General features: G+C 38.9%; 1 protein-coding gene and 1 long non-coding RNA gene across 3 annotated transcripts in view; both read right to left on the bottom strand.

Moving 5' to 3' along the window:
• ccdc9 (coiled-coil domain containing 9) overlaps positions 1-18,010 on the bottom strand; it is a 45,301-nt gene extending 27,291 nt beyond the window's left edge. Inside the window, exons 1-9 of the mRNA XM_047391435.1 lie at positions 17,914-18,010; positions 16,241-16,287; positions 11,347-11,454; positions 10,489-10,638; positions 5,411-5,767; positions 3,794-3,877; positions 3,547-3,711; positions 3,281-3,465; positions 2,178-2,239 (exon numbers count right to left, since the gene is read on the bottom strand). Coding sequence (XP_047247391.1) covers positions 2,178-2,239; positions 3,281-3,465; positions 3,547-3,711; positions 3,794-3,877; positions 5,411-5,767; positions 10,489-10,638; positions 11,347-11,454; positions 16,241-16,243 — 1,114 coding nt within the window. The 5' untranslated portion in view covers positions 16,244-16,287; positions 17,914-18,010. The remainder of the gene's footprint in view (positions 1-2,177; positions 2,240-3,280; positions 3,466-3,546; positions 3,712-3,793; positions 3,878-5,410; positions 5,768-10,488; positions 10,639-11,346; positions 11,455-16,240; positions 16,288-17,913) is intronic.
• Positions 18,011-22,754: 4,744 nt separating this feature from the next.
• On the bottom strand, positions 22,755-23,810 carry LOC124884517. 2 transcript variants are annotated; one of them, XR_007042456.1, is made up of 2 exons: positions 23,419-23,810; positions 22,755-23,330 (listed from the first exon to the last, which is right to left on the bottom strand). It is a non-coding gene; the product is annotated as an uncharacterized LOC124884517 (long non-coding RNA). The 2 variants fall into 2 exon arrangements; XR_007042455.1 differs by having other exon boundaries at positions 22,755-23,228.
• Positions 23,811-24,304: the final 494 nt, after the last annotated feature.

The following is a 24,304-nucleotide window of genomic DNA, read 5'->3' as shown; positions in this document are numbered from 1 at the left end:
GCAGGGAGACCGCTTATAAAGATAATATCAACCCCAAACATCGTTAGCTGAAACGGTGAAGATGAAACTACAGATGTATAGCAAATTAAATGATAGATATTTCACATAGTTTTTTAAATTTTCTATCAGCATCTTAAAACAAGCTTAATTCCAGTGCTTTGATTCAGATTTAAACAGATTGAGGAACAGCATCATCTGCAGGTGAGCCAGGCTTTATGAGCTTAATGAGGTGAGTTTGGTTTTGGCAGCAACACACAAACAGTAGACAACAAACAATGTTATCTCAGCCCCATGCTGGTCTGACCTGAGGCTCTGCCCCGAGGTTCTGAACGCTGGTTACGCTCCCTCGCTGCAGAAAGACACAACAAACACCTTGAACAAGAAATGACGTCTGACCCAATAACTCTGAACGTATCATTTAACCGCTAGAGGGGCAAAACATCATAACAAGTGGTGCAAAGACACGTGGAAGCGGTGAAATTCGACTGAAGTAATCTGGAGTAAAATCGATGCCTCGTCTTTATTTGAAAGCAAACATTAGGTCACACTTCATAAATCACCAAATTAGATATACTTGAAGAGTGTCAGTCATGATAGAGATAAAGGTGTTGGTCTTTCTTGGGATTAATGTATCAGGACATAACAGAAACGATCTGCTCTTTATCAGCTTCTAAAAATCCAGCCTCACATTCCACACTGTTAATATTTATTAAACATTTATGGCACCAGAATGGGAAAAACTGTGTAAGAAACAACTAGGTGTTTCCATTGAAGAAGGAGAGTGGCAGCCAGGCATTGCTAATTAAACCACTCGATTAATTGATCATCAGTGTGACAGATAAAGGTTAACACAATGCCAGATTGGAAAGACAGCAGCAATGACCTTAGAGAAGCAGCTGCTGCCTTTTAAATGCTTTTTTTTTTTTTATCTGGGAAGGGTTATAAGTCCAATTTCAAATAACTTGAAGTCCATCAATCTACAGAGAGAACAATTATTCACAAGTTATTTATTTAAGTCAGTCGCCAATCTTCCCAGGACTGGACCTCCCAGCAGATTCACACCAACGTCAGACCATGTAATGCTGAGAGAAACAGCAACAAATATTCAAGATGGCAGTGACCCCAAACAAATCTACAATAAGATGTCTGAAAAAGAAAATAATCAAGGTAGCGCAATGGTCTAGTCAAAGTCCAGACAACAACCTAACCTAATACAGAAACAAATGTCTGCAAATCTTAATGAACCAAAACTTGCTGGAAAGAAGTGTGCACCAAAGCTCCTCCATAGAGAGAGTCTGAGAGTTATTGTTGCTAAAGGTGTTTTCTACAGGCTCTTGATTATTGGGATGTACTTACTATTTGCATAATAAATTTCCCGCTGAGGCTCCATCTTCATTTAATAAATCAAAATAGAATCTGTTGTGTTTTGATGAACTTAACATGCTACTAAAAAACAGATCGTTTTCATTGTCCTGATAAACGAAACCCTGGAATTAAAAGTGTTTCTCTCCTTTTACCAAGACTTTGTGGATGGTTAATCTGAAGAATAATTAATGTGATAAAACATCTGTTTTTGAGGCGATTTTAGCGATGGACGTCACTCATCATCAGCACAGAGGAAAGCTGTCATCTTTATAAAAGATCTCCTGAAAAGATCAACACTGAGACTCACTTCTACTCTGGGGAAATACAAGTACTTACATAACCAGCTTAATTAGCTGGAGGGAGGAGATGATGTTGTCTGTTAAGGTTTTATGAAGCTGTGAAGCAAATGGATGGAAGTAGATTGAAGGTCAAATGCAGTTGCATAACAAAGGCAGAAGGCTGTTTGTCGTGTGTGTGTGTTCCTGTCTTGGCATCACAGTGAGAACCATTTTCCCGATTTCACCATCAAATTGAGGACCGTTTGTACCAAAGTGAGGACATTTTGCTGGTCCTCACAACCTATTTTGCTAACGGTTAGGTTTAGGACTAAGATGTGAATTGAGTTTAGGGTGAGTTTAGGGTTAGGGTTAGGCATGCACTGGTAATGGTTAGGTTTACGGTTATTGTCAGGGTTAGGGCATAGAAAGGGTTGAAAATGATTGAAAATCAATGGAAGTCAATGGATGGTCCTCACTACATTTAGCAAAACAAGAGTGTGTGTGTGTGTGTGTGTGTGTGTGGTGTTAACTAACCTCTCCTGCCGCCCTCCTCTGTTGTTGTGTCCTCTGCAGCCACATGTGGGTCCTCCTTGAACCTGTCAACAAAGTCACAGAAGAAAAAAACGTAGACATTTTAGAAGTTTTTAATAGCAACTAAAATACTTTCCTTTAGGGTGGATAAATCAGAGACTTTCCTTTAAGAGAACTGTATGGTTACACAATGATGGTACCTTCACACTTTATAGCCTACATGACCTTTTAGAACGTAGCTGAATAGCTGAGCATTTAAACCTCCTTCAGTAGAAAGGGAACCAAAAGAAAACAAAGCTCTTGGTTCTTGCTGAACACCTTCCTCCTTGCCAGGTGTACTGCCACCTATACCAGAGCCAAACCACGTTGCAATGTGGTCTTTAAGAGTAGAAAACTAGTTATCCAGATCTTTGTGTCTCCAGGACAAGCTGATAACTTGAGTAGTTCATTAATGTAAAATGATTTAAATTATAGACATAGTTAAGTGTTTTCAGCATCATAATATATATTAATTATTTTGTAATTTACTCCCTTTTGCAATTCCATAGCAGAAGTATGAAAAGAGAAAAAAAAGTGGGGCCGAGTCTAGAGCCCTGAGGGATACCATTACAAAGACTGATTAAAAAAAATCTCTTTACTAACATAATCCAAGACTATAGGTGGATTTTTTTAGCGACAAATAGGAAAATACAAGTGTTATAAATTTGAGTCACCAAGGAATTACTGCTGTTTGTTGCATGATTTATTCGTTAAACTAATGACATCTACAATGATTTTTTAAAGATTGCTAAAGCCAATAAAGTGACTGTAATCACCTGATGTCCTATTAATTGGAAATAAAACCATAATCTATCTTGTCCTTTTATTCATTTTTTAATCTAATGTCAGCATAAATGTGCCTCTTGTAATGATCTGCATTTTTCTAATTTATCAGGAGATTGTTTTATTGGCTCCTCATGAATCTCCTCTGAAACTCAAGAAACTGCATATTTGATGCTTTTTGAGAATAAAAAGGACAAAAACCATGGCCACCAGTCTTCCTACAGTTGAAAGAAAACTGGGTATAAATCACAAATTTAGAGACTAAATCCGTTCCTGCTTCTCACATGTTCTCAGTCTTCTGAGCGTCCCACTCCCGTCTCCACTGGCCCGTGGCGTTACGGTGGCGTGCTAATCTCTCCTCATCAATCAGCTCGCGCTCCTTTTTCCAGCGAAGGTACTCGGCTCTCTCGCGGCCGGTCATCGACATCGTCATGTCCACAGAGCCGCCTTTCGGACCCGGTCGGCGACTCTGCATGGAAGAACAAAACTGAACCAGCATGAAATATGAAGTATTGTTTGCTTCCAGGTAATGATAAAAGGAATGACTTACAGTCCACTCTCTTTCTAGTTCAGGTCCTGTTTTCACATTTTCAAAGTCCAGTCCTCCCCAGTTCCGCACGTGTCTCCTGCTGCCTTCTTTTCGGTCCAAGTCCGGAGCGGGACCTGAACGCCTCGGGTCATCCAAAAAATTACGGATTGGCTTGTCTCCATCCGGCTGAAGAGACAAATCATATATCAAACGCTGTAAACTGTGACACATCGATACTGCATAAGATTAAAACCGGTGGCTCTGATACCCTCTGTCCTCTTTCGTACTCCGCTATCCGCTCCATTTCCTCATTCATCTTCTCAATGTTCTGTCGCCTCTTCTCCGCCCATTCCTATCCAAAAATATCAAACATTAGATCAGTCATTTTACAAATGCAGGATGTTCATATTCAGGCAGGAAAAAACTTAGATGCTGAGAAGATTCTGGGATTTTTCTGTAAAAAAAAAAAAAAAAAACAGCCAGATGCTTGTTTCCCAGTAAACTGGTTCCAGTGCTGAATCAGAATCAGTAGCAGTAAGGAAGTTTATCTTAATTATTTTTAAAGCTGGACATTTTTCATGTAAATTTATGGGAATTAATCTAGAATCTGAATGTCAAAGGTTGTTCCTTTACATGGATCCAGGTGTTGCGTAGATATCTTTATATTCTGTTTGGGTCATATTTTTCAGTCCGTTCAGTTTTTTCTATCTTCTGTTACGTTTTTTTGAACTGTTACGTCACAGTATTTGCAGCGGAAGACCTATTTGTCTGCATGAAGCACCTTAAGGACGAGTTCTCCGGCAACAGAATCAAGAAGGATTTGTTGAAAGCCCTCGTCTGATTAAGGGATCAGTTCCTTCTGTCTATGGAAACGACAGACGCAGCAAAGTAAGCTGAAAATAACGCCAAAATGACAACAAACTTTATGTTAGACATAATTCATTGTGTGTTGATATGACGTCCTTCGTTCTGACAGCAGTAGCACCGTTTCTTCTGCTCATGTTTGCGCTGTGTGCGGCGGCTGTTAGCTCCTGGAGGACAGAACCGTACTGCATTCATTTAATATTATTACATTAACAGTTTAACATTGTTTTCACCGTGTCTTGTTTCTGCGCCGCCAGATCATTGTATCAAACTGCAAAAATGGCCGAACGGGTTAACGTGCAGCGGTCTTTGACCTCGAGGGGGGCGGGTTGTGAAGTGCCTCGGTAGCATTTTTATTTATTTATTATTTTAGACTTTATTTGTGGCACTAGGAGCCTTTATTAACCTTTATAAGACGAGAAATGGGGGCAGAGAGAGAGGGAAGACATGCGGCAAATGACGCCGGGCCTGGGACTCAAACCTCGGACAGCAGCTTTGAGGACTAGGGCCACCGTATATGGGTCACGCGCTTAACCCCCTACACCTCCCACATTTTCTGGGACTGAAAATGCATTTCTCTTCCAGCACCAACTTAATGGACCAGAAGAAGAACCACTTTCATCAGCAGCTGATGGGAGCCCACAACCAACCAAACTGGTTGTTCTAGAAAACTGGAACAACTTTAAAGGAAAAACTAGGGATGCACAACACATCTGCATCAACATTGGTGTCAGCCAGCTTTTAATATATCGGTACTGGTCCGATAACTAAAACTGGGCCGATATGAAAAACCGATGTGTGTTTCCATCTTATTGCCCTTTGTGTTTTGGAGGGAGGGGAGGGGGTTGGCCATGTGGTTTCTGGATGGTCAAAGGTAGGAATGTATATTTAATATATCGGTAAATATCAGTTATCAGCTGTAACAGAAATATTAATATCGGATATCAGCCATCGTTCTATCAGTGCATCCCTACAAAAAATCCTAGAAATACATTTGTCCCAGTAAATCATCTTTTCTCACCTTGGATTTTCTGTCCATTCCGCCCGGTGTACCTTCTCCTCCTCCTCCTCCTCCTCCTCCTTCTCCATCTCCTCCTTCTCCTCTTCCTCCTCTTCTTCCTCCTCTACGTCCCTGGCCTCCAGACTCACCAGACTCTCCCTCTCTGGGAGTTCTGGGCTCCCAGTCTCTCCTCTCCTGGCGACCTCTTCCTCTTCCTTCTCCACCTCCTCCTCTCTGACCACCTCGCCCAACTCTTCCAGACCCCGTCCTCCTGGGGGGGCTGCGGCCATCGCTGGGACCTTTAGGACTATCGCTCTCCTCCGACTTCTTCCGGCCCCGAGGTGTGCTGGCTTTCCAGTCGTTCACAACTCTCTTCTCCTGCGAACAACAGTAAAGCAACAGATTAGGGCACCAACCAACGATTATTTTGCTAATTAATTAATCTGTTGACTATTTTTTGACTAATCAATTAATTATCGGATAGTAAAATGTGCTTAATATGAGATTCTTTACAGAATTTGAACCACATGAAGCCGAGGCCTCTTGAGGAGTTCTGGATAGCGCGTATTTGCGGACACGGTTTTTTTATCTTAAATGCAACAAACACCTGCAGCTGGTGCAGGTGTTTGTTGGTAAGAGCAGCTGCAGATGATTTTCTGCGGATCCGTATGTTGCCAGCCAGACACCAAGATATTTCAACGGCCTCCAATGGAGTAAGAAACCCCACCTTCAACCTCAGACACTGAGGAACCAACTCTCGTCCAATCTGCTGTAGGATTCATTGTTACTGTCTTCTGTAGTTTAATATCTATTTGATTGTGTCGTTAATCATCTTTTCTCTTTCTCCATTTTTGTTTATCATTTATGTTTTTAGTGTTTTATTTAACCATCAATCTCTGATGTTTTCTCACTAAACTACTTGACTGTGTTTCCACAGTTCCTCATCATCTAAAACCAACTTTAGTTTTCATGCATCCGTTTTTAACCTCTGTTAAGACCTACGTGTTACACCTCCTGCTAACCCAGAGGCTGAACCTCACAGAGGGCTGGAGGTGTGTGGATTAACTGCCATCCATAAGATCATCACAATAATATCTCAATGTTATGTTTTCCTGACATTGTTCAGCTCTTTTTCTGTAGGATATTTTCAGACTTTAATATGTTAACTGAAGGCTATTTTGCACCAGCAGGAGATATTAAAACATTATGTTAGTCTAGCATAAGGGGTCTGCAACCTGCAGCTCTGGGGTCATTTAGGCCCTCTGCAGTGGCTCTTCATAACTTTGGCCAAGAAGGATAAAAACCTGAGATATTTCTTTAACAAAAAAGGTAAAAAGGTTAGTTCTAGTATTTTTTCTGTGTTTTCATGCTATATTTGTGTAGAATGTCCACAACAGAATGGTACTTATGATACAACAGATTCTTGTTGTGTCATTAGGCTGTAAACTACATGTTCTTTCTTCATTTTCTTTAAATTTGTTAAGTTTCATTCAAGAAAATGGTTTTATCATCTTCTTGTAAGAAATTTACTTTTTTTTTTTTGTTCTAAAACATAAATTGAAACATAAAATTAAACTCCTTTAATGTAACTTGCTTTTTCCAAAGGGTCACGTAGGTTTTACTGTTCTAGGCTAATTTTATTTATTAACAATGAGGAGAGAAATGTCTTTTTGTGGCGCAGCGGTGGTGCAGGGGTAAAGTGCGCAACCCATATTCAGAGGCTTTGCCTGTTGCGGGTTCCTGAAGACCTTTCTGCATGTGATCCCCCTCTCTCCACCCCTTTCCTGTCAGATTATTGTGGGAAAAATGTCAACAATAATGGCCACTAAACATAAAAAACAAAATGTCTTGTTGGATTGTAAATGTTGCTGACCCCTGATCTAACAGGTCCAATCCCTTCAGTTCAATCCAGTCAGAGTCTCCTAAATCAAATCTTCATGCAACAGAAGCAGAGCTAGAACAACGTCTAAACGTCACAGAGAGGAGATGAGAACTCATAAACTCTCATCTGGTAACATTTAGGAGATTCAGGCCTGGTTAGGATCCCATTTTATCCCAGCCAGGTTGCCTGTTTTCTCCAACCACTGTGGACTTCACAGACCTGTTTCAGATGAGAATAATTTCATAAAGGCCATAAACAGGAAGGAGGGCAATAATTCGGCAGGAGCAAAAGTGAATTTCCAAGAGTAAAATAAGAATGGGTGAGATGATCGTCCATGTATTTAACTTTAAATCTCTTTTAACCACATCATGACTCAACAATCCTCTGGGGAGTTATGAGCCAACATGTCTTCCACTCTGCCACAACGAAGAATCAACCAGAATGAATTTAGCTTCAGCACTCAGTTAACAAGATGTTTAGTAAACGATGGGTTTCTGAAGGTGTAGGTGAGCTTGTCCATCTGTGAGAAGAGAAGCAGCTTTTTAACAGAAAACAGGTGAGGAAGAGAACAGAATAGAGTAGGGATCCTCTGCAGTACATCATGTAACAAGTTAAAGCCACAACGCTGAAAGCCTAACGAATTCACAACATTGTGCAACTTATTTTGGCTGATACTTATAAGTGATCACTTATAATTAAGAAACGTCAGAGTGGCCTGAAACTAAAAAAGGTATTCAAAACATCGGGTTGTATTTATCTTTATAAAAACATATTTAGTCAGTAAACTGTTAAGACTACAAACTTAAAATCAGCTACTAGACCAACCTTATCTGCATGTCTTAGTTGATGTTCCTATTTCGTTTCAAAGCATTGGCGACTGCTTACCAAATTATAAACCACCTGGGTATTAGAGGTCCCAAGTTATTTTCAAAGGCTTTAAGGAAACAAGCTTCAAGATGTAAAGATGTGTAATTATCAATCACCTGGTCTGGTTACTTCCAGCAGTGACCACCAGGGGGCAGTGTCGTGGTGCTGTGAATGAATTATCAAACCAAACAGTTTGATTTCTTTACACAAGATTTTGAGCATGTAATATGATTTACATTTTTTTATTTGTTATTTAAAAACTGATGTCTTGAAGTAAATTCAAAGGTAAATGATGTAATGGAGTATTTTGAGAGGGATTTATAAGGATTATAGGGATAATAATATAGAGGGAATGTATAGAGATGCTTGCAATATATAGAGGGAATAATAATTATAATTCTTCCCACTTAATTTCAGACATTGTTCTGTTATAAATGTGTATTTACATATTACTACATCTTATTTAAATAATCATTTTATTGAATTTATTTTGTGTATTGTTCTTGAATATATTGTCATTATTTATGTACATATGTATTTATTAGCTAATTTTTTTATTGTTAATATCAGTAAAACTAATTTATTCACTTATTACATGTGTTTTGGATATTATTGTCATGGTTGTGGGTTTTGTGACAGGACCAGAATGCAGAACACAGTGAGAAGGCAGCATGGTGAGTAGAAGAAGTATTTAATGGTGAAGTACACAGACTTGCAGGCAGGCAGGCAGAGTACTGAGTACAGGCAGGTAATCCACAGGGAACAGGTACAGGAGGCAAAGCAGAAAACAAACCACTAGGAAGAACTTGGGTAGATCACAGGGTAGTAGACGAGGAAGATAACGTGAGGAACCAGCGGGGAACAAAGAAAACCAGAGAGCTTATAAACTGAGGGAAGTGGAGTATGGACCAATGAGACAGGGAGGCAGGTAATCAGAGGAAACATGAAACAGGTGTGGACCAGGCTGCAGGGAACTGAGGGAATATGAATGGTTGCTATGGTGACCGGACTGGGAGACAAATGGACTAAATAAACTCAGGGAAACAGATCTAAGAAAATTATAACAACCTAAGCTATAAGAACCTGGCAAATAAGAATTAACAAAAGAAACCATAAAGGAAACCCTAACTGCAAAAGTAAACACACCCAATCAAACACTGACTGAAACTAACTGGGAGGGAAGTGGAGAAAGCGAGGACTAGAATAAATACAAACCAAAATGTAAACAATAAGTGGAACTAAGTAAAGTGGCAAACAATAACTACAAGCTAACCTATAGAAGGAAATGAAACAATAGAGACTAACACGAGGAACTGAACTAGGGATAGAGCTGGAAATAACAACAAATATAAAAAGGAAACAAACACTAAGTAAATAACAACTGAAGGGGAACTAATGACAAGAGGACAAGAGTAGGAATAGGGAAAAGAAACTAATAAACTAGAAGATTGAAGCAAGAGACAAACTACCTAACCATAAACAAACACAGAAACACTAAACGGGAAACTAAACAAGAAAACCCAAAGAAGCAAGAGAACTGTAATAATAATAATAATAAGAGGAGAAAACCATTCTAAGTAATAAATAAATGAGAAAGCGACCACCAAGGGAACTATGGGCGAGGGGAGAAAGAACTACTAAAACTAGGAGGCAGGAGAGAGAACAAAACTATCAGGAAACAGAAGGAATAACAAACATGACTACTAAACCCAAAGAAGTAGAAACACCTGACTGAAGAGTAAATAAACAAAACCAAAACAAAGTCCACAATGGCAGATCCTGACAATTATACTATCTATTTGTTTTGGTTGATATTATTTTCATTATGATAATCAAAATCATCTACTTTTTATTTCTTGTTTTATTATGTTTATTATTAATCGTGTTTTTTTTTATTATCATCATTATTATCCATTGTTTATATCTGCTTGTCTTTGCAGGGTTGCAGGTTGGGGCTGGTGTCTATTTCCAGTGTTCATTAGACGAGATCTATCTAAAATAAAGTTGTTTAAACTGATTAAATATAACCCAACTCTTTTCAGAAAAGATTATGACGAGGAATCTCAACAGGTTGCTGCACATCATTACCTCCCATCAAAACCTCAGGCTTTTAAATATATTCTATTGGCTACTAAATGCTTATCAGCACAATCCTGTTTCACCTGCTGATTTTTCTGCTCTTTCATGCTATTAAAGGTGCCTCTTAGCAGGAGATCAGATGAACTGACTTGCAGAACAAACAAGGAGCTTCAGTAACTCCATCAGTCTGCATAACGAAGTCATGGTGGCTGTATGTGTGGCTGCACTGAGCCACAACCTTTTCTCTGAAAGATGTAAAACTGCATCTCACCCCTGACGGCTTGGAAAGATCCACCGTGACTGTGAAGTTCTCCTTCTCCGTCTTCCGCCGGTCTGGCTCCGGCTCATGTGTGCGGGGTTTTCGAGGCGTCGTCACGGCAATGCCTTCCTGCTCTGCCTTCTTCTTGTCTTCCTCGATTTCCTGTTGGGACCGGGTTGCTGAATAAGCTGGACAAGTATCTTAATGCTACCCCCAAGCAAAATCAAATCAACCTTTTCCTCATTTCAGGGACGTTTGCAGTATTTTAACGTCGGCAAAGATACAAAAAGTTTAAAATAAATCAAGTTAAGGATGTTTTAAAACCCTTTTTTAAGACCATTATGAAATAATTTTAAGATCTGCATGAATTACAAAAAACATCTTAACTTATAATCTTTATAAATGATGTTTAGCTGAAAGGTTTACACAAGTTAGAATAACTGTAAGCTTAGGTTAATGGTTTTTCATGCTGGCATGCAAACCCATGGTTTTACACACCTGGGTTACCTAAATTTGCCTTCTTATAATGAACAGAAAGCTAAATAATGGTCATCTACTGGTTTTTGAACCAGTTAATTAAATCCCTGTTTAAAAGACCAAACTTGTAAGACACTTTACATGAGCTAGTAGTGGATACTGTAACAACGTTTTTTATTTTAAATGCTTAAACAATAAACCTACTTCAGCAGAAAATAGCCGATTTAAATCAAAAAACGTTGATGAAGGAAACCATAAATGAACAAATGTACACATTTAATATCTAACAAGTTGTAACTTAAAAACTTGTCTGTAAAATCTGGTTGCATTTAAAAGATAAGATTATAAACGTGATAAACACAACAGTATTTATGTTAAATCAGATCTCCGTACCTGGTACCTCTTTACCAGAGCTTCATTCTTCTTCCTCAGAGCTTCAATTCGTTTGTCCAACTCTGCATCCTTTTCCTCCTTGGTCTTGGTCTCCTTGGTCGCTGAAGACTGAGACAAAGAAGAGAAGAGCAACAAAAATGTGGAGGCCAGTCCTTAAACACAGTGTGCAGTGATGAATTATGAGCCATCATATTCATGATAGCTCATAATGACCTGGTGAGGACTGCCTCTGCTGGACAGGCGTGGTAAGGCGTATTCGTCACTTCCTGTTTTCGCTGTTGCGCTCGGTGCATGCATCACTTCCTCATTTAGCGTGAGGATGGTACAATGTTTCCGGTCGGTATGCGGAAGTGCCGTTGTTATGGCTGAGTCTACGAAGTTCACAAGGTGCTTCTTGGAGTTACTGAAGTTTACCGTTAACGATGTGCATCGCATTGTGAGAGCATCAAGTACGCCACAGAGTAAACTTCAAAAGGGTTTCAAGTTCTATGTTTCATCCTACCTCTGCAATTTTGAAGGTAAGTCGCTAGCTAGCTAGCCTGAGATAGCTGCCTAGTGATGTGACTGTTGTTTTTTGTCACAAACCAAACCATCCTGGTAGTAGAAATGCCTATTTTTTTTAACATGTTTGTATTTCTGATGGAAGTATCAGGTAAAAATACAGCTAAAGAGATAACAGTGAGGGCTCACTGCTTCAGATCTATGAGGAAGACAGATACCAGCTGAGAGTAGGACTGGTTAAAATGAGATGTTCGAGGATCAGCTTATTTCTCATCATTAATAGAAAAGAACAAGAATAATCCAAGGTTTCTCTTTAGTACAGTTGCTAAACTTACACAGAGTCATAGCTCTGTTGAGCCATCCATTCCCTTAGCTCTTAGCAGCCATGACTTTATGGGATTCTTCTTAAATAAAATTGATTCTATTAAAAAGAAAATCTTTGACATACTCCTGAAGATGATTACTTCATCCTCAGCAAGTGAGACAACATTGGAAATAACTGTAGAACCTGATCTGTGTTTGGACTGTTTTGATCCTGTGGAGCTTCCTGAGTTATCAGAAATATTAGCTTCATCTAAACCTTCAACTTGTATGTTAGACCCAATCCGAACCAAATTATTTAAGGAAGTGTTCCCTCTGATTACCAGCCCCATTTTAGATATGATTAATCTATCTTTAGTAAATGGATCAGAACCACAGGCTTTTAAGTTAGCTGTAATTAAACCTTTACTTAAGAAACCCTCGGTTGATCGAGATGACTTGAAAAATTACAGGCCTATATCCAATCTTCCATTCTTATCTAAAATTCTTGAGAAAATAGTTGCTAATCAAATGTGTGAACATTTATACAGCAATGACCTGATTGAAGAGTTTCAGTCAGGTTTCAGAGCTCATCATAGCACAGAAACAGCTCTGCTGAAAGTCACTAATGATATTCTTATGGCCTCAGATAATGGACTTGTGTCTGTTCTGGTTCTGTTAGATCTCAGTGCTGCATTTGATCCAGTCAACCATAATATTCTCTTAAAAAGGCTGGAATATGCTGTAGGGATCATTGGAACAGCGCTAGGCTGGTTTAAATCTTATCTGTCTGACAGATTCCAGTTTGTTCATGTAAATGATAAATCATCTTTAAACTCCAGGGTTAATTGTGGAGTACCACAGGGTTCAGTACTTGGGCCAATTCTCTTTACTATATATATATGCTTCCAATAGGTCAAATTATCAGGCAGCATGGGATAGATTTTCACTGTTACGCTGATGATACTCAGCTTTACTTATCCATAAATCCTGATGAACCCAACCAGTTAGATAGACTACAAGCATGTCTTGAAGATATAAAAACTTGGATGACGTTAAATTTTTTGCTTTTAAATTCAGACAAAACAGAAGTTGTCGTCTTTGGACCGGAGTCTTTAAAAAAGAAACTGCTTAGTCAATCACTTAACCTGGATGGCATTAAATTGACCTCCAGTAATAAAGTAAAAAACCTTGGTGTTATTTTTGACCATAACATGTCATTTAAATCCCATATTAAACAGGTTTCTAGGATTTCCTTCTTTTACCTCTGGAACATTGACAAAATTAGAAATATCCTGTCCAGGAGTGACGCTGAAAAACTAGTCCATGCATTTGTTACTTCAAGGCTGGACTATTGTAATTCTTTACTATCAGGATGTCCACAAAATGCAGTTAAAAGCCTTCAGCTGATTCAAAATGCTGCAGCAAGAGTTCTGATGAAAATTAAAAAGAGAAATCATATTTCTCCTATTTTAGCTTCCCTTCATTGTCTCCCTGTTAAATCCAGAATAGAATTTAAAATTCTCCTCCTCACATATAAAGCCCTTAATGATCTAGCTCCATCATACATCAGAGATCTGATTGGTTCCATATGTTCCTAACAGAGCACTTTGTTCTCAGACTGCAGGTTTACTGGTGGTTCCTAGAGTCTCTAGAAGTAGAATGGGAGGCAGATCCTTTAGTTATCAGGCTCCTCTCCTGTGGAACCAGCTCCCAGTTTTAGTCCGTGAGGCAGAGACCCTGTCTACTTTTAAGGCTAGGCTTAAAACCTTCCTTTTTGATAAAGCTTATAGTTAGAGTGGCTTAGTTTATCCTGAGTTATCTGTGTAGTTATGCTGCTATAGGCTTAGGCTGCAGGAGGACATAATGACCACTTTCACCCTCTTCGCTACATTCTCATACTACTCTCCAATTCTGCATTATTTGCTGTTAGTTCAGCTTTTAACTTTGTTCTCACTTCTCTCTTCTTAGAAGCTACTCTTCTGAGGCGACTGTGGCTCAGTAGGAAGAGTAGTTGTCTTGCAATCAGAAGGTTGTGGGTTGGATTCCAGCTTCCTCCTGCCATATGTTGATGTGCCCCTGGGCAAGGCACTTAACCTCAAGTTGCCTACCGATCTGCATATCGGTGTATGAATGTGTGAGCGTTAGTGAGTGCAATTGGGTGAATGTGGCTCTAGTGTAAAGCGCTTTGAGCGGTCTGTATGACTGGAAAAGCGCTATATACCGTATTTTCCGCACTATAAGGCGCACTTAAAAACCATTAAATTTCTCAAAAAATGACAGTGCGCCTTGTAATCCGGAGCGCCTTATATATGGATCAATTGGTTGATCCATACTGGTTGTACACGGCGCTCTGTCAAAATTTCAGTACGACTGGTAAACTACAAAGCCGCACCGCTTGCAGCATTACGGCTATCGTAGTCAGGGGCGTCGCTGAAGTAATAGCGGTAAACACCTGTACTGTGCTTACTCCTAGTCCAACACCACTTGTGTGTGTATAACGACCCCAAAATGGCACCTTTCAAGAGACACGCTTACGATGCTGAGTTCAAACTCAAGGCTGTCAGCTACGCAGTCGAACATGGGAATAGAGCAGCAGCGAGAGAATTCAACAGTTAACGCTACTATATTGTGAATGTACTAACGTTTGATTTAGTGCATCAAACTGTTTCTTTTACGTGTTTACTGAATCAGGGAAAAGTTCCCTTTCACGTTTTAACTAACGTTTGATTTTAACTTCAACTTCATAGACTCCAATGCATTCCTAACGTGCGGTTGGCTCTATTCAATAGATTTCTATGTAGAGGAGACTTTACCATGAGAGTGAATGGAGTTATCAGAACGCTGGTTTGTAGTGTATTAATAAAGTTTGACTGACTGACTTATCTGACTGTTTTGTTGACATTCTCTTTAGCACAGCTCCATCTAGTGGATGCATAACGCAACTCCAGTCAAACGTTTGACTGCAGTAGCTTCTATTCTATGCGCCTTATAATCCGGTGCGCCCTATATATGAAAAAAGTTCTAAAATAGGCCATTCATTGAAGGTGCGCCTTATAGTGCGGAAAATACGGTAAGTTCAGTCCATTTACCATTTACACCTGGCCTCACTCTGTGTCTACCTGTGACAACTTTCTGGAGAGGGGAATCGTCCGAGCTTCTGCTGGAAACAACTTAATGCTCACCCTCTACTGATGATCCACATAGCCCTGTCTTTTAGTGTTTAACCCTTTCTGTCTCCTAGACATGGAAATTGACTGAGCTTCTACTGTAACTAACTCTATGTGCTCTCTTTCAGACTCTAACCTTTTTACGTCATTTAGTCTGCAGGATCTTAGAAATCAAGACATGTTGAATATCGGACTGAAGCAAATTTGTTTTTATTAGTTGTTTATAGATACAACAGATGCCTCAGTTCTTTAATTAGTCGATTAAAGAATTAGACTCTGACCTTGAAAACTGGCTCAGAGTTCATCTGTTCTTTCTTTCTAGGTGAAACGACTAAAGGAGCTACATCCATTAACATTTACTTTTCCTTCCCATAGAAAGTACTCCTGGATCAGTGCTTCTGTGTTCTTTTTGTGTCTCTGCTCTGTTCTCTCTAACCTCCAGTCGGTCGTGGCAGATGGCCGCTCACACTGAGCCTGGTTCTGGTTCTGCTGGAGGTTTCTTCCTGTTAAAAGGGAGTTTTTCCTCTCCACTGTCGCTACATGCATGCTCAGTATGAGGGATTGCTGCAAAGTCAACGCCAGTGACTGTCCACTGTCTCTACAAGCTCATCCAGGAGGAGTGAATGCTGCAAGTCACTGACTGGATGCAATCTGCTGGGTTTCCTTAGATAGAAAAACTTTTTATCCAATTTGAATAAATAACTGAATCTGACTGAACTGTTCAATGATTAGGATTAATTGGAATGTATGAACCTGACTGTTGTGAAGAACCTTGAGACAACATGTGTTGTGAATTGGCGCTATATAAATAAAACTGATTTTAATTGAAATAAACTGAATATTAATTTCTCTGAGTAAACACAGCTGAGTTTGCCTTCTCTACAAACTATAAGCCAGCATTAACAGAGTGTTATCATACTTACCATAGCTGACTTGGACTTGTCTTTAAATACTGGTGAAAAATGTGGTTCTGTAATGTAAAAAAAAAAAATAGATTTTCAATAATGTTTCACTCATTTAACATTCGTTGTAAGATGGGTTTTTGTTTTATTCTCATGCGTATCATGACCCCATAAAACCTTCTACCCATATCAGAAGAAAACGAGCAGAAAAACATTCTCAGTTAAAACAAGTAGTTTTGCAGCACTAAGAAGCTGCAGACTGTGTCTATGCAGAGATGCAACGATAAAGCAGGTTCTAGTCATCTTTGAGCTGTGGCCTGTTGGTTCTGGGGTTCATAATTTCCACTCTTTTTTTGTCAAGGGCTTTAACACATAGGAGAGAAAACATGTGCTGCTGATCTCATGATAGATGTAGTGGGTTGCACCCAACAGAGATAAGAAAATTACATGATTCTCCCCATTTATGCATCACAAAACACTTTGCCTTCTTTTCTATTTGATTTATCGATTTACTGTCGTGCAGCCAATTTATTAAATCGTCCCTAAAACAAATCCCAAAGGAAAAACACAAATGGCATCTGAAATTATTTGGTTTCGTTTCAAAGACAAGTGGGAGAAAACATTCTAGAATAGTACTAGAGATCCGTAACAGATAATGAAAGCTACTAATAAGGGTGTCCCAATCCGTTGAGCTGAAGCCTAAAGAGTCAGCAGTCATCACGAGGTCACTGGATATTTGGGCAAAGTGGTTTCAGTGCAGAGAAACCAGTTTAAATTTTAGAAAACATTTTGTGTCGTCCTAGAAAATAATCTGTAATCCACAGCTTTTTACTGAATCTTAGCGATAAACGGCAATTTAGATTTAGAGCAGAGGTTTTGGCACTTTGTTGCTCTAGAGCATACAGGTGTGTGCCAACATGATGCCAAGGAGGAAAGCCATCACCAATGACAGACTGTCAAGCACTTAGGTAGAGGGGTGATCATTTGAACTTGTTTGCTACCACAGGACCTGGACCTTAGTCAACTAGGAGCTCCTCTGTATAACACAATATTCCAGAGGAAAATACGAAGCCATCAGTCAGACAGCTGACGTTTGGCCCAAACTGGGTCATCAACAGGACAATGATCCCAAAGACAGCAGCAAATCTAGAAAAGAATGGCTGAAAAAAAAAAAATCAAGCTGTTGGAATGGCCCAGTCAAAGTCCAAACCTCAACATGACTTAAATGCTGTAGTGGGAACTGTAGAGAGCTGTGCAGAAACTAAAATCTGTAAGACCTAATGAGCTGAAGCAACATTAGTTGATAGATAGATAAATAGATAGATAGATAGATAGATATAATCCACGTGTAGACATATCAACTCAAATAAATAAATCATCCGTGCGTTTCCAAAGCTTCTATAAGCGTCTTAGTGCTGCGCACGTAATCATAATAACTGATCACCCACACAGACTATAAAGGACAGAGAGCCTGATTAAACCCGAGCTTTCCTAGCATTAATCAGTAACAGTGATGTATTTCTTTGACTGGTATCTGGTGCATGTCATTCAGGCAACATGGGCCATGTCAGAGCAGTTTCAAAGCGCCAAACCTCCATTTAAACCAAACACAGACATCACCGATCGCTCTGTGGGCAACAAATTACCAAAAATAAACGTTTATATCGTTTAAAGTCACATTGTATTCGTGTTACCTTTTTAAAGAGCGTAAGAAGCAGCTAACTGCTCATCAGTGTTCTCATTATTGGTTTCTTGCTAGCTACCGCGAACTTCCTGCTAAATAAAGATCCTCTCGGGAGATTTAAAGGGACAGTGCTATTCTTTAGCAGCCTAAGAGTACTAACATGGGTACTATTACCTCAACAGACAGCAGAAAAATAATTCATTTTATACTAATTTAAACGGTTGGAAAACAAATATTACATTTTAAAATAGAAAAATCGCAATTTCTTTAAATTAAACAAAATGTAATGACAGATTTTATACACAAGAGGGCGGGAGAGACTCGCTACTGAACTTGACCTGGTAAAACAACGATAATCTGGATAAAAGGTGCCGCCCAAACTCTTAAAGGTATACACACATATAAATGTTGTCTCCAACTGCTCTCCACTGAATCCTGTTCTGACCCTGGCTGTAAAACAAATTCTGTCTGATACAGATACAGGTAGACAGAAATACGTCTAATACTAATACTTTAATACTAACCGTCACTGTGCACACAACCTAAGTCCTATAAAAGTGAGCAAAACGCACAACACTCCACTGTAGAGCTTAATTTTTCCTTCAGTTAATTAACTTGGGGCAATTTGCAATATTGTGACCAAAGCATAAATTAGACTAGAAATATCCTTTATTGTCCCTCAGTGGGGAAATTCAAGTGTACCAGCACCAAAGTGAAAGGCAAGTGGAAGCATGCAGATTCACACAAAGGTAAAACAAAAAATAATAATAATAAGAGAATGTACAGGAAGGGCAATTTTTCAACATAAGAAAAATCATACTGTACAGTAATTAAAAATAGTATATTCAGATTAAAAGAAATGTGCAACTGAGTAGAGTGATTTTAAATGTATATTTGTGCATGCAAACAACAGACTATTTGCAGAAATGAACTGAAAACTGCATGTAAAGTCAATATAAATATCCTGAGACAAAATACTGTATCACACAGTAGGATTGTGATGCTGTGCTGCTAGTTTGCTTTCAGATGGGTAGCAGTTATAGATAGATAGATAGATAGATAGATAGATAGATAGATAGATAGATAGATAGATAGATAGATAGATAGATAGATAGATAGATAGATAGATAGATAGATAGATAGATAGATAGATAGATAGATAGATAGATAGATAGATAGATAGATAGATATGTGCTGATATTTAGTCAACCCTTTAACATGCAAATAGGTTATAACACACATGACAGTAATATTTACTTCTGTCACCATGACTAAGCCTTTTCACTAGTTTCCACCCTGAGAGATGATGCACCTGTAATGAGCCTCGTCGGACTGGAGAGAGTAATGGTCACAAGGTGAATAAAGCTGAATGTTTGATTAAATGGGAATCAGTACAATGGAGAATAAAAAGTATTTTTTTATGATTTCAATCCAGGTAATAAAATGTGCCTTAAATGTTCAAATGCTAAAAGCAGGCACAGTGTTTTAACTTTTAAAGCTTCAAAATGCCACCTATTTACCTCTAACTAACACCATGACATATAAACAAAGACAGCAGACTATCATGTGACCTAGTTTCAGTAGAGACAGTCAAAACAAACAGGTACTCTGTTGTCAGGCAGAACACTGAGTAATGACCACGCAGGATTTGCTAATCACCTCATAAGATCTTCATATCACGCGAAGTAACACAGAAGAGACCTGCTGCCAGGTAGAGACAGGTGGAGACAGGTGAGGGGACATGTCAGACAGCAGCATAGATTACTCCGATAAGACTGGTCTATTGTCACAGAAAGAACCAGGGTTTCCTCCAAATGCAAATAAATCCAACACAACCCCAGATGATTTCTAATTTAAACAACAGTGACTTAACATAACACTTTGCATCACCATAAAGCTACTTCTTACTAAACAGAGCATGACGTTATCTAATGCTTTTCCTAAAGTCACTTAAAGGGGGTGACATGTCCTTCTAAGACAAGTTATACGGTTATAATTTTACTTTTTCTATGACAATTTATTTTAATTACTGGAGAATTATGGTACTTTTGTTGAAGGAAATAAAAAAATTTCTGCCTATGACTAATTCTACTTTTTAATCATTTAACATGAGATAAAATATACAATAACACAATACAGTGTTTAATATCAGTGAAACTTAGGTAGATATTTTGCTTATTTGGAAAGGGGAAGAGTGAAGAACATTTGAGTTGTTAGTTTTATCTGCTGACAACTGCAGATAAGACACAAACTGTTCCTACAAAGCTTTACATAATCTCTCTTTTTAAAAAAGGGGGCGATTGTCCCTTCATAATGTAACTAGATTTTGATTTGGCGAGATGAGATTAAACCTCATGACACGCAGTTATAGGAAAAAGGAAGTCCCAAACACAGTGAATGCAAGGAAAGTGATATAATGCTAAAGTAATTTGATTAATCTTTGAACTTTCTGCCTAGTGAGATCACGGGATTTCAGTTGAAAACTCCCATGTAAGCATTTATAATGCTTCTGTTTGCCTCCTAACTCAAAGCGAACTCAACTATTCCAGTTGCAATATGGGAAACCAGCGGGATTCATTCTTTGTTGCCCTAAGTGGCCAGAAGGCACAGGGAAATGGGAGGCCTGGGCAAAGTGGTAGGAAAATATTGGAGTAATGCCTTAGAGGTCATGGTTTTCATCTGGAAAACGTCAGATGCATTATCTTTTATCTTGGATAAGTGGAAGACAATGGATGGATAGATGAAATACTATATTTCCTATGCATATATCTCCAACGGTAACAGTTGAAAATTTGCAACTTATTGCTGAAAGAAATATTATATATAATAATGGTGATATATTATTATTATATATTATTATTATATATAATATATATATATATATATATATTATTATATATTATTATTATATATAATAATGGTGATGCTTGATCCTCAATATTAAGGTGACACTTTCTTTACAAATATTATAATGCCTAAATAGAAGAAAAGTGACAAAAATCACACACACTCTCATGACTTTTAAAGGAATTGCTCGTGAAAATTAAAAACTGCTGCTTTTGTAACTTCTTATAGGGGTTAGCTGTACTGCAGAGCAATGCTAGCTTGTACTTACGCAGGAACAATAAGAAGAGATTCAGTTTTAGCAGAGTTACTTTGATTAGTGTTTTTCTTCTACAGATATTAACCTTTTGCTGCCTGTGTCACTGATAAGATTAACTGTTATGTCCGTCATTAATCACAAGGAGGCTCCATCATGCAACAACCCCCAACATTCAGTGCTAGCTTTGACTATAGCTAGCTGTTTAAGCTAGCAAAAATGTATTATGTAGCATTTTAATGGCTTCAGTTGCTAAAAGAAAATGTCAACCGACAGAGCTCATCTTGTACTATGTTCTTTGGTGATTTAATGAAATGCAAAGGTCCTAGATAGGGTTGCAAACTGTTTAATTTGGCATCTCACTCACGCAGTTAGCAGGTGTAAGGCAGCCAAACCAGATTTAGATTTCTGGACCACTTTTGCACCTTTGAAATATTGAATTTAGTGGACATTACTGTAGATTTTCTCCTAATTAGAAATGTGGAAAATGTTAGATTCAGAGTTTGAAGGGAATGCATCATATTGCGCCTACAAAACATGATGCACCAAACTAACCAACCCTAAAAAGCTGTTGGGAACATTCATCTTGATAAAACATTAGCTTAATTCTGTGTACCAGTGTAAACTGTTTTTTTTGTAACTTCAACATGCAACAATACGATCTCTTAATTAGGTGCTAAGTAGACCTTATGTTCCAAATGTCTTCTGGCATCATGGGATATAATTTATTGAAATTCAACAAGCCATAACAGGATGGAAAAACATGATTTAACATTTAGAGGAGTGTTAGATGATAAGATTCCTTCACACTAATTGTTTGCTTTGCTTAAGTATGACCAAAGCCTTTTAAATTGTGAAGAAGTTTGAGTCTTTTTGGCTTGAACTTGTTGTCTCAGTTGACAAAACAATTCAAGCTTTAATCCTGCTTGCTCCTGGTTTATTAATTGGAAGGTTTATGTCACCCAGTGAGACAGGTCAGCAAGAGTACATACATGTTGGATTAATCACACTTTAATTAACCTGGAGCTCCACACATTGGTTTGAAATGGTGTCCTGGTGGAGAGATGTGGATCCCCTTTCAGTCTGAGCCTAGATACAGGGGTTGGTGGCGGGGCGGACCCGATGAGCTCATTGTTGTCAGAGCCAAACAGCCTCCCAAGGGACAACATGAGAACCCTCGAGTGTCCCTGATCACGCAGCGAGGAAAGTGGTGGTGGTTTCTCTTGTTGATATAAACAAGTAACACTCAGGGGTTTAAGACACCAATATCGGCGCCTACACAGAGTGTCACCGGGCAGATGTTACGGATGATGCCTTCACTTACGTAGGGGGAAGTCAATAAGTTTCCTCTGAGAAATCTGAAAACTTTCCAGATATCGTTGGCCTTTGCAAATCACTTCTGTCTTACATGACTGCTCAACAGACACTCAGATGTTTCTCTATTTATATCCCAGTGACATGTACCAGGACTGGCAAACAGGAAATAAAAACACAAAGGTCAACCAAAACTGATCAGAGACCTAATTATTCATGTCTGTATTGTCAGAGATTATAAGAATATGAGTAACTTGGTTCTTTTATAATATTAAGTATTTGAAACTGTTCCTTTATAATTGAAGCACTGTGAGTTTATATCCACTCATTAGCATACATGTTATATATCTTTCTTTAATTATAAATATGAACCATTATTTTTCCAGGCTGGAATAATTCTATAACATACATATTGACAGATTTTTTTAAACAAGAGCTAGATGCACAATTATGATTTTATTGTGGATTTTCTCTGATTAACACAGAATGAAAATACAGCCTTAAAGATACAAATACACTCCTTAATAATTATTAATGGCATTAATGTTACTCTTTGGGCATACTTCTTTCTGAATACATTTGACCAGGTTTTTGGCTGAATTAGTAGAGTCTCCTGGTTTCCTGGCACAGACAGCTTTCAAGAATGGTCCATAAATACTGGGCTGAGGTGAGCACTTTTGGGAGACCATTTCAAAACCAGTTCTGATAAGTGTTTGGAATCATTGTCCTGTTGGAGAAACCAACCTTGTACAAGTTTCAACCATTTAGTTGTTGATTTGAGGTAACATACAAGAACTTGAAGACAAATGTCCTTCTTGATTCCTTTATCCACTTTGTGTAATGCACCAGTGTCACTGGTAGTGAAACATCCCCATGGCACCATGCAGTCATAATGTTGAATTTACTGGACTCTGGAAGTTACACAACCACAAGGACAGGACAGGACAGCGTTTTAACAGTTTGATTATGCAAGCAGTTAGGGTTTAAGCCTCGACTGGAACTGCCAACGGTATCTGGATCATCAATGAGGAAGGAGAGGAGGTTACTGAGGGGCAAGGAGGAAATAGAGATGGGTGCAGAGAGGATCTGAGGCCGACTTACTGATGTTGAGTGATGGAGGCTTGTTGGGGTAGACTGTCAGATAATGTGGAACGGAGCACTGTTCTTTTGTTCCTTCTGTGCGATCTTGGAGTTGCTCTGTTGTGCTTGAGCGTGCGGTGTGGGAGGGTGGACCGACAGGTGAGCGATACGTAGGTGTTCCCACAAAGTGGTTCTTGAGCGGCTGGGCTGGAGGCAGGACTGGAAAGGAGACTCACGGCTGGATATGGTTTCCAATGCTCCCCTGACCATGATACGGAGAACAGGAACTTAGGAATCCAAGAGTGTTGCCACACAGGACCAGATCTGCAAGTCAGGAAAAAACAATGCAATCAGAGCAGGCTTTAGGAGGAATGCAAGAACGCATCACATGGTCAGTTTACCACGCTGGCAGAGACAACAGGCTGACGCCTCCTTCCAGGTTCCAGCTCCTTATAAAGCCCAGTTGGTTATGCTCAGATTAGGAACACCTGTGCAGCCGCACCTGTCAGTCACACCCTGCAGCAGAGGGAAAGGCAAAACACACACGTAAAACCTGCACACAGCCACCGTAGGTATGACACATGCTTGATATTTGGTACAGTGTTTTTATGTTAGAAAGCTCCACTTGGACTATTTCAAACAATGTCTTTGTGATCAAACAGCTTAATCGTTGTCTTGTATAATAATTTTCCACTGGATGGGTGGCATCACTGGTGGAGTCATGGAAGTAAACAGAACTCAAAGTAAAGAAAAAACTTCTTTCCAGCAGAAAACAGGAACCAGGAAAGTCCAACATGTCATGACTGTACAAGTATGTACACTGTATGTACAGTCATATTTGATAAAATAGAAAATGAAAATAACAAACTTTACTTACTATACTATTAAACATACTTTTTATTAAGCC

Source organism: Girardinichthys multiradiatus, chromosome 18, assembly GCF_021462225.1.
Source record: "Girardinichthys multiradiatus isolate DD_20200921_A chromosome 18, DD_fGirMul_XY1, whole genome shotgun sequence".
Lineage (NCBI taxonomy): Eukaryota > Metazoa > Chordata > Actinopteri > Cyprinodontiformes > Goodeidae > Girardinichthys > Girardinichthys multiradiatus.
Note: the sequence above shows the minus strand (reverse complement) of the source record. Positions and strands in the feature narration are given on the sequence as shown.